The sequence below is a fragment of the Poecilia reticulata genome, linkage group LG7, assembly GCF_000633615.1.
Source record: "Poecilia reticulata strain Guanapo linkage group LG7, Guppy_female_1.0+MT, whole genome shotgun sequence".
Classification (NCBI taxonomy): domain Eukaryota; kingdom Metazoa; phylum Chordata; class Actinopteri; order Cyprinodontiformes; family Poeciliidae; genus Poecilia; species Poecilia reticulata.
This window is the reverse complement of record NC_024337.1, coordinates 19118945-19130305: the sequence shown is the minus strand read 5'-3', so window position 1 is coordinate 19130305 and position 11361 is coordinate 19118945. Positions and strand designations below refer to the sequence as shown.

The 11361-nt window shown below is 36.7% G+C and overlaps 1 protein-coding gene across 5 annotated transcripts in view; it reads left to right on the top strand.

Annotated features, from left to right (window-relative positions):
* The first annotated feature begins 90 nt into the window (after positions 1-90).
* The window catches only part of ppp1r12b (protein phosphatase 1, regulatory subunit 12B), a 31834-nt gene continuing 20563 nt past the window's right edge, over positions 91-11361 (top strand). For 2 of the 5 annotated variants that reach the window (XM_017305746.1, XM_017305745.1), the window contains exons 1-5: positions 91-334; positions 1620-1710; positions 1797-1997; positions 2105-2213; positions 4388-4503. In XM_017305746.1, coding sequence (XP_017161235.1) covers positions 315-334; positions 1620-1710; positions 1797-1997; positions 2105-2213; positions 4388-4503 — 537 coding nt within the window. In that variant the 5' untranslated portion in view covers positions 91-314. The remainder of the gene's footprint in view (positions 335-1619; positions 1711-1796; positions 1998-2104; positions 2214-4387; positions 4504-11361) is intronic. The other 3 variants (XM_017305747.1, XM_017305743.1, XM_017305744.1) reach the window with 3 other exon arrangements.

Sequence of the window (11361 nt, the reverse complement as noted above, 5' to 3'; positions counted from 1 at the left end):
TAAGTCAAGTGAGCATCAAAGAATATTTTATATTMTTTTATTTTTTGCTTTTAGTTTTCCTTAGCTAATTGCCTGCAGGCTCTCTGTACAGATCTGTCCTGCTGCTTGCCTTTTGAAGTAGATTTGCTTGTATCAGCTGCTCTTAGACAGAAAGCATAAATTGATTGTGTATGCATCATCCAGACAGGAAGCTGCTCTCCCCTGCTCTCTCCCCCGTTGTGCAGCCTGCTGCAGAGAGTCATTTTCTCCAGCCTCTCCCTGTCATCACTGCTGYACTATCTCCGTGCCTTATTCGCTGACCTTCCACAGGAACCATGCAAGCTGTTGTTTCCAGGTACGTTTCAAAAAAGTCTGAGTCATTCTGCTTTATTCCTGGGTTATTATGTAAACTATTTCACTTTCAGACTTTTAAAAGGCCTGAAGCTCTTTGTCATCAGGTTCATTATCTCAATGTAGTAATTACACTCTTTACTGGTGCTGATGGGCTTTTCTTGTAAATAACAATTGTTGGCTTGAGGCTTTCACTTTCTTAATTAGTTCTAAATATTAAGGGAATCAGTTTTCCATACTATGAGCAGTATTTCCTCCAAAATCTGAGATATAGTCTTTCAAATAATAATATATTTGACTTCTCACTTCTTTTGCTTTGTCATTGTTGATGTCAGCCACAGAACCTGTGTACAGTTAGTCTATCCATATCCAAAGCTTTTTTTTACTTTACAATAGAATCTGCTGCTGAACAGCTTTGTGAAATCTCGTGGTGACTCTGGAACCGAACGATCAATAACTGTTAAAGTGAAGCAGAGGAGTGGCTAAAACACAACCGCAGCTTGTGCTTTTTCAGCTCTTTTCTAGTGTCTGTGAAGGCAGTGGTGCATAATGTGCTTGACTCTGAATAGCTGCTGTCAATGCTAAGCTCCCAGTTTATGTAGAATTTACAAAGATAACAGTAAATATATTTCTAAATAAAAAATAGGAGTTATTTTTTTCAGCACAAGAATGCATTTCAATAGTTACTCTGCCAACTTTCTCCTTGATCTTTTTCTAATTTTTTTCCACTTCAAACCTCAATGATAGACCAAGACTTTGTATTCTAATACTTACGGTTTAGAATACAAGTACTTACGGTTTTCTTTCAACTRTAGCTTTCATCTTTTGGGGGGATGCAGCAAGACTGCAAAACCGGTAATGCTGCAAGTACAAGCAAAGATAATTTGGTTTCTATTCCTATTTGATTTGGTTTCTTATATTTGTTTTAAAATTTGTATGGCAGGATATAGAGATGGTGTGTATGTGTTTTTGCAGATATTTCTGATGTTTTAATGCTTAAATGTGGCGTCAGATATGAGACAACGTCTGTAATCTGTATAACACTAAGCAATTTTTAATATATAAAAAAACGTGTACAAAACGTGTACAAAAGGTGCATTACATGGATGAGAAATGTAACAATTTCACATTGAAAAGCCTTTGCTGGCATATTTCAACTGGAGTTAGAGTTTTCTTGCTTTTTAATTACATATGTCGGGGTTACTTTCAGAAACGCAGCCTACATCTACAGAAAGGTCTCTTCTACAGTTGTACTTTCTCTTAAACATCTATCTGCTTGTTATTGTCAGGTCGTATCTGGCTCCTGTGAAGGATGAAGAAGCAGAATCTCAGAGGAAAGCGAAGTCCCGCCATGCCAGGCAAACTCGCAGGTCAACACAGGTATAAACTAAGTGCTTCACAAGCTCTGGCTTTAATAGATTGTGTTTGACTGCTGACAGACACGAAGCTGCGTGGATATCCCGCAGGGTGTGACTCTCACAGACCTGAAAGAGGCTCAGATGAGCTACAGCCTGTCTCATCAAGACAGAGAGAAGGAGGAAGAAGGCACTCAAGGAAACAGGCTGTGTCTGAGAAGAGGCTTTGCAGATGACACAGGAGATCAGACTGGCCTGACTGAGTCCATAGAAACGTCTGAGTTTACTCTGAAGTGGACCCAAATAGACAAGGTAGCCAGAAATCACACCTGAGCTTTTTTGCTGCAGAAGTTTATTTGTACATTTTATGAAATCTGGAGTTTCTTAATGTATTCTATATGACTTTCTTACTTATTTAGGAGGGGAACATTGAGAACAGGTTAGAGACTGTTGCAGAATCTCCAAACCTGTCAAATCTGTCTGCRTCTGGATACCATGGTTTCCCTCAAAGCAGTRGCTTCTTCAGAGGTAGGATTGAAGTTATTTAATATATTTTTTTACTAGGCTGTTCTTTCATGATACATGGKGTCACAAATATTTATGGGAAATRAAATKATATTACCAATATTAGGGATCAGTGGAACATAATGAATCAACATTTAAACCCGATTAATATCTTGTGATGAAGAGGTAACCTGTCCAGTCATGTAGGTCTTAAATCCTTCACAGCATTTGATATCATGGGAAATGGATGGAGAGATAATTTAAAGTCAAATCACAGCAGTCACATACATTTTTACTGCAAACAACTTTTGATATATACAGTATTTATAGCTAATTTTAGATATTCAAATTTGAATTTTTGACATTGTGATTTAATTAAATTAAAGGAATTCTTCTACTCAATGTTCATGTTCCTTTTAATATTTTTTTTTTATCTATAATATATTTATGGAGGAATTCCACCTCTCTGATGTCACATTCTCCTTTTTCAGCAGTTAAAATCTAAGGTAAGGCAAGGCAAGCTTATCTGTATAGCACATTTAAGCAACAACGCAATTCAAAGTGGTTTACATGATGGAAACATGTAMATAAATTAGCTAACCATAACTTTACCTTGGCCTTTGGTTTTGGTTTGCTTTAGTAGGATTATTCTCCAGGTGTCTAAAGTAATTGAGACAGTTCTTCTGTTAACTGGAAATTTCAAGGTTTTACATTCAAAACCTAAATCAATGTATTTCAGTGATGGGAGATAAAATGCATTTATAGTTGCAGTGCCTTTTTTTTACACTGCTCACACATACAAAGACACACAAGGTTGCAGATTGGTAGACAATGTGAAGTTTAGCGTATTCCCTAAGGAGACTTTGACATACAGTTAGGGGAAGCTGAGGATGAACTCACCAACTTCCAATTGCAAGGCGATTTCTCTCCCATGCTGTTCCACAGACGCCTCAATAAAAAGAGAATTGTCTTAGTCTGTAGTCTATCTGTGCTCTAAATAACTTCCTCAACTTCAGCTGCTGGTGTTGCATCAGCAAGCCGCATTGCCCCTGTTTTAGAATGATGGAATCGTGGTCTATTTTTGTGGCTCAATAAATTTTGCRGTTAATCTCATTTGCATTAGATGATGAGCCTGTTTGTGCACAGTACTTTTATTTTTCACATTTTCTGAAACAAGTTTAACTGAGTTAACTGTCTGTTCATAGAATGCTCTTCATGCTTTCTTGTTAAGACGCATTTTCTACGGGTTTAATCTTGTCTATTGTTGCCAGGTAGTGAATGTTCTGTGTTGCGCTTTTGTCTTCAAAATAGACTTTGATAATGACGGGGCTAATTCGATTAGCTGTGAGCAGGAAAGGGAATTTTCTACAGTGGAGCTGCCTTTGATAAACAAGGAGATCCTAATATGGAGATCCTAATATGCTTCTAAACTCTCCAATTTACATGTGATACCTTGTGGTCACTAAGATCTGTGTAATGCAGCAGTATATGTGTAGGGAGCTACCTTTTGTCGTGGTGGTGAAGAATGAGGTCAGCCTAAAGGCTAACTTCTTGATTTGCTGGACTGTCTACATTCTGACCCTCACCTGTGGCCATGAGATATGGATCAGGAATGAAAGCACAAGATCTTGGATACAAAACACCGAAATAAGCTTCACCGTGATGAATCTCAGTGATAAGACAATGAACTTCACCTTTGGGGGGCAAAGAGGTGAACTACTCCTCCTCACCGAAAAATGGTTTCCTGTGTTGAGTGGGGCATCAGATAAGGATGCTTCCCAGGTGGATTTATTTTGAAGATTCTTCAAGTATGCCTCCTGGGAGAGCGGAATATCTGGGTTTCCTTCCTAGCCTTGTTACCACAGCGAAGTAATGCTGAATTAGGATGGATACATTTTTACCTTAAGCTCACATTCTTGTTTAATTGTGACTTCCATGTCTTATAGATAAATAAACTAGCAAAATTTCAACTGCCCAAACAGGCATGCCCTACATGTTAATGTCACTACACATCCACAGCATGCAAGACAAACAACGAAATTTACATCCTGATGTCATTTTTTTGGTTTGGGGTATTCTCGAGTCATTAACTGATTCTGTTTGGACCAAAACAGAATAAGTTAATTCTGTTTTATTCCATAAAGTGGGCCAAAGAACTCTAGCAGCCCAAAACGCTGTGAATACATTTTTATGTGCAGTTGGTGAAAAGACGTGGAGAGATGAAAACCAGAATCCAGTTGAAGATGCAGCACAGCTCACATCTTCTACGGAGCTCCAGCAAAGATACCRCCGCTGTGATGCTGAGGGCTCAGAGGTGTGTGAAAATCCTTCTTCAGATTTCACTCTTATACCAACCAGGAGAAAGATGAGTCGAGTGTTGTTGTACCACTAGATGGAGCCAAAAGTACATTTGTTTTTCTTCATAATTTTTCCAGAATTTTTAGCAGCCATTTAATATATTTGTTCTGTCTATATGCAAAAGTACTTCAGTTCTTAAAGATTGTCATTGCATAAATGATCAAAAATATTGCAACATATAATATTTCTAATAATCTCTAGAGGATATGTTTCTCTTTTTTTTCCCCACAGACACAAAATCTATTCTGAAAAAAATCACATTTTATCACCATCATTGTTCTAACATTCTGTTTCAWCCTCCTTCAAGGCTACAATTTTCTTAGATCTGTGACGCAACACTTTTGTAATTTTAGATAACACGTGTTCAGAGATTTATCTAACTAGAAAAGCTGGTTATTATCTTGTTGGCAGACATAGCAGGAGAACCAGCCTCCCACTCCCTCTAAGTCACTTTGCTTCTTCACATCACAYGGCCGAGGTATCTCAGCATTCCATACCTTATTGGGCAAAACTGAGATGCTCTCTGCTTGGTCTTAGCTTTGGATTCAGAAGGATTTACTTTATTTCAATCTTTCACTTTTTTGACTGATACTCTTTTCTCTCCACCTGCCTACTTTACTTGAAACAAACCTTCAGGGGAAAGGGGGGAAAGACACGCGGCACAGGTCATCAGGCCGGGATTCGAACCTGTGACGTGGGTGGTGCTTTACAACAGCACACACTCATCGGTATTTTCTTTAACAAAGAAACCGATCGTGGGTTTCTTGCATGCAATGCATCATGAAAGTGARGTGTATTTTGTTTGAGCCTAGTCCAGCTCAGAACTTCAGCTGTCCCCCCGCTTCTGGAATCTGAAACAGAGATCTGTTSGTAACATGAGAGCATTACCAAGTGAACTATATCTGTCTGTGATAATCATCCAGAGCGGTGAGGTTCCATGACAGGCTGCCTATTACCGGAGCCAACCTCTGCGTGACTCTTTGATGATATGAACAGATTTTCCACTGATTTAACGACTCTGAAAGAGTCAAGTACAGAGCAGGGCATCTAGGACATTTCTGCTGCTCGATAGTGACGCCCAGAGCCAGCAGTAATATGYCTATCGCCGCGGTGCAGCAGCATTTACAACTGGAGGCAGGACAGAAATTTGATCTTGCTGGTAGTGGCACAACCTTCACCATGACACTTGCTCCAGTGCTCCGTTTATTTTTGGTAATCACTAAGTTTCAAACGCTGTATAATACGAAGGTAATACACTAAAGACAAGGGACAATTCAATATAATTTCAATACGAGATTCCAGCGCAGGYTCCAGTGGAGTTCAATGCCTCACAGTCAATTTAGATAATGCAGTATATTCTTGATTAATGCTGTCGACTAAATATTCTATATTTTATGGGATATTTTATGAAATATTAAATATTATAATCTATAAAATATTAAATAGTTTACTGCACGTACTCTAGGTGCCTGAACATTTTAAAGGGGCCTCTGATTAAGCAAACAACTTTTTGTTGCCACTTATGTTTGTTATAAAATAAGAGCAGCTACATATTTAAATGACTAAAGACAAAGTTCATCATCTTTAAATTAGCTTGATGCACAAATATTCAATGGACTTCACCTATTTAGGCTATTTCATATTCATCTGACTATTGAGCCACTGTTTTCATCCTGACTATTTTCTTTACGTTTTGTATGACTTCTTTTTTTTTCAGGTTATAATTGCATGGTAAAAAAAAAAAAAGACTGATGAAGATATTGAGACTTTTTGCTATTTTATTTTTTAAAACTCAAACTTGGAATTTTAAATCACATGTAAAACAACAGTGTGTCATATCGGATCAATGAAAAGTTTAATTAGTTATATCTCTTAACATTCACTTTATAGATACATAAAGGTGAATTAACTCATTTTTAATTCACCTTCTAGAGGAACTCACTGTTAGTGCAAGCTGAAAAGTCACATTACATGTTCTTTTTTAAATTATGAACTTGCATGAATCTATTCTATTGTCTCTCATTTCTCTCCTGTCTTTTTTCTGTTTTCTTGTTCTTAGCTTGTGCTTTTGTTCAGATGGTTTCTTTCATGTCAGACTTTCTGTCTAATTCCCCTGAGCAAAGATGAGAGACTTTAGGAAGAGGAAGGTGCTGTGAACCTCTCTATAAAAGGAGGAGGGATTTGGATTCAACAAAAGTAGGGGAAGAGTGAGAAAGCATTGCAGACTTTTTTTATTTTATGAAGCATTCAGATGGCTTTCTTGCAAATAATTTGGCACAAAGATAGCTACCTGCCTCTCTTTTATTCTTTACAAACACTTTTTGCTAATTAAAGTGCAGAGGAGCACTCTTTCCAACTAACCTGGACTGCCAGACTTAGTGAATCATGTCTGTTAGGATGACTAATTATTTTTCCTTGGCCTAGAAAAATGTTGTGCTTACGCATGAGAATCCAAAGAAATTGCAGAAAGAGACTATATGTCATGGTTCCCATCTTATCTAGTGGTTACAGAGGTAGTAATAGCATTAGAAGAAATATTGATATCAACCAATTGCAAGGTAAAATGCACTGCTGTTTGCAGCAGATGACACCTGCATTACAATTTTAAAGAGAAACAAATCAAAATACACAGCTATGTAGAGATCTTCCAGTGTAAACTAAAACCAAATAGTAGTGACTACTTGTTTGTATGAAACAGATTAAACTGGATTAGTCCAAGTTTTAGTGTAGTACATGTTTAATCTTTCTGTCAGAAAAAGTTGGATTTGGAAACCATAGTTTTTCCTCTGATGCTTTTAGTCTTTATGCTAAGCTAGGCTATAAACAAGCTCCTGACTGAAGGGCTATTAAATCGTGAGAATGCCACATGTTGCCCCTCACTACTCCTGAAAACACTGCAAATCATGGACAGAAAACTGCATTTGTACAGCATCAGCCATCAGGCACGTGCAGAGGGGGCAGCTGGGGTGCTTGAGCACCTGCCCTTTTTTCTCCTTGCCCCCAAGTGCCGTTTTGGTCAATGTATTTATTTATTTTTATTTATTTTTTTGGTATTATTATTTCCTAAGCCCTCTTCTGACACATAAAAACATGTGCTAAAATTCTTTGCTTTTTTGTTTCTTTTTTGTACAACATAATAAGCCGGTCACCTTGTTACCTTTGACCTTTTGCCCGTGACGCATGACGCTATTGCCTCTCGCGCAGTGAGATAAGGCGGCTAACTGGAGCTCAACGTAGCGAACGTTCCAGATTACAGAACAGTTTTTGGTGAATAAAAAAAAAAACGTTTTTGGTGAATAAAGTGGAGTAGACTTGCTACTTGTCAGATGACGGAAAACGTTGAAGTATCGTTTCTGCTTCAGCTCGGAGTCGCGGTTTAAGCAGAGAGGTAATGAAATACAACAGACACTGACAGGCCTCTGGGTCTGTCTTTCTCTGAAGAACCACTGAGCGGGAGGAGACAGCCAGGTGAGGAAAAACTGTTCTTATCTATCAATTCACTATTTTTATCATACAGACATTTGAGTGTTGTTGATATGCTATTAGCTAGCTGCTAGCTAACGACTTTGCTAGCAAAGCTAGATAACTAAAAAGCTTCTTCCCTGTATCTTTAATGATATCAGTCATTCTTCAGTATCGCTTATGCAATAAGGGCACATCGCCCGTCCAAAACCGATCATCTCCATAATGAATATATGTCCGATCTTCTAATTTCCTTTGCTGCGTAATGTATTAATGTATGCTGCATTTATTCTGGCGATAGGTAAATGTATCTTGAAGGAGAATAACACTTAAATAATAGTCCAACAAAGATATTCATTTAGAATTAAAAATAACTCACCCTGAATTACCATGATAAGATATAATGAATGTAATAAAAGTGTGTAATTAATGAAGGGGAAAAAAACTCAACCCAGACTTTAAGTTTAGGGTCTGGTTTGCAGAGTGTGAAGTTAAATTTGTTTCCCAATTATTCAATGGAAAAAAACACTAACCTCAGTTAAGTAAAATAAAATTGTAATCAAAACTTTTGGAATTGTAATGATTCCTTTAAAAAAAAAGTTTTGATTAAAAGACTTTTTTAAAATTAAATAACTCATTTTTTACTAAACATAAACATTTATTTGCACACATCTGAAATCTTTTGTTGTGATTTCTAATAAAATATCTTACATATGCATAGTTGTATGGATGGATGGACATTTTTGTAATTTATCATTGTTTATTAAACTCTGAAAGCTGTGTGGCTTTAATATTTTGTCCTAGAATGTGGTTAGATGTGCCCTTTTTTGTTGTTGAGCACCTGCCCCTTTAGTGGTCTCTGCATGGCCCTGAAGGTGGTAAAGACTATTATTTAATCGTAATTCTTTCACTAGTAAAATACATCCCAAATCTTCCGTTTTTGTTTTGAAAGTTTCCTAAAGACACGATGTGAGGAAGAAGAGGGAGATATCTATAAAGAGAGACGGATTCACTGCAGCACGGATGAATCTCACATCAGATATTGGACTCGATCTCAGCTGCTGAATCTCTCTGAAGCTAGAACTCGTTGGCTGAAAAACATAATCAGAGGTGAAAGTAGGGGGGTACGGCAGGGTGCTGCGTTCCCTTAAAAGATGTAGCGGGGGTACGCAGTACCTGCAAAAGAGKGGGGCGGCTGTCTGCTGTAAAAAATCAGTGGGTTCACTGTGCAGCCGTGACTGATTAGTTTTTCAAGAACAATCCAAAACACGACTTAATCAGTTAATAAATAGCTTTCCCCCCAAAATTTCATATAGTTTCTGAACTGTTCTTTGTTAGAGCAGGGGTGCGATACGTCGATCGCGGAAGGTTTTCTTTTTTCAACTTTTATTGCACCACTGTTAAATGACAAGCTAACATTCACAAATGACAGTGAAATAAAATCCAGTCCAACATCTGGTTTGAGGTTATTCCTCTGGAACCTGTTGGAGGAAAAATATCCCAACTTTAGAAGATGAGCTTTAACCTAACAGAGCTCTGTGGTTCCTCCTGTCAGTATGAGAGTCAGGGTGAGGAGGCGCCATGTTAGGAAGAGAAGTGGAAGCTGCAGGATCTTCAGAACAAACAGGTCATGATGGTAGGCTACTGATTATCCCTCAGTCTGGACACAGGATCAATAAAACCAGTTTAAAAGCTAAAATGAACGGTTATATGCCAGACATGGAAAACTGGGATGCACTCCATTCCATGATGTTCAGAATTAGGTCTCATGGCATCTCAAGGTGTCAACATTGCAGCCAGTGGGCTGAGGAAAATACAGCTCCATTCTGTAACAATGCAAGAGATACCCAGCTTTTATTGCTCCGCAAAAAAAATTAATCAGCACAGAAACTCCAAAGCACCCAAAGAAGCAGTTTTACTTTTTGTCATAGTACCCCCAAGAATTTAAAACTACTTTCACCCCTGTATGTATGTATGTATATATATATATATATATATATATATATCCAATATATTATTCAGTATTAATCATTATTTAATTGTGTTTGTATAGTTATATAAATATGTATTGATATTACTAAATAATTTATTAAATAAATTATGAACGGCAGTGTGCTTTGTAAAGTGCTCTTCATACATTGATATCAGAATATTCCATTCCTATTCTATTGTTATAGCCACTAAGCATATTTAAATATGCTGAACTATGTATTAAAAACATACTTAAATAATACAATTGTACTGGGTGATTCTTTTTTTGCGGCAACATTTTGGCCTTAGGATTTTTGAAAAAAAAAGAAGTATTGTTTTAAGTTTTAAATATTTTGTTACAACACTGACATGTAAACAATAAGAAATTAATAATGGGCAAGCTCAGGATTGGATAAATTAATAATTACATGTGTTTTTTTTTCACCATTGTCTCTGAATGTGTTCCACCCTCTTATGAACATTTACATATAGACTACACATAGTTAAACATTTAAATTTGGAAAAATTATGACTTTTTCTTAAACAGAGTGTGTCCCTTTTACTATATAATATGTTTTATTCTTGAAATTGTAATGCATCATAAAGTTACGAATCATTTATGACTATTGTAAAGAAAAAACTGTTTTTTTACTCATTATTACTGGTAGCATTGAAAATATTGGTAATTTTAAAAACTTATACCAATATTTGCATTTATTGGTCTTCAATTCCCAACATGGCACAGATAAATTCACAGTACTTAATGTTTCTGTAACAATATTTAATAAAAACGTGTGGAATGGAACATAACATGGTGAATTGTCCCAAAACAGGGTGGAAAATCAAAGTCTTTGATTCTAAAATCTGATGATTTTATTATTAGTTGCAGGATTGCCTCTTTCAAGTCAAAGTATAGGTAGAGTATTTGTCCTGGCTCTATTTGGCAAAAACAGGTGATATCTCTGTAGTGGATTTTCCCATGACAGGTACTCATTGTTCCCCTCACAGGAGTCAATGGGGGTAACTAGTGAAATGAAAACAGATAAATGGCAAAGACATCTGATAATACCTCAGACTACTCTGCAACTCTATTCCATCATCTGACATTTTTTTATTTGACTTAAAAATATTACTTTTCACCCTAATTTCTACCTTATTTGGTTCATGAACATAACGGTGGAACTTTTCTAACTAATCTACCTGTAGTTCTTTATGTGGTCAACATTTAGCTAGCTAACCTTCAACAAAATAACAAACCTTTAATGACTAAATCTAAAATTATGGGTTTTTTTAATTCTACTGAATAAACATTTTTCACAATCTATCATAACAGGGTGGAACATAACAGGGTGGAACTTTCTAACTAATCTACCTGTAGCTC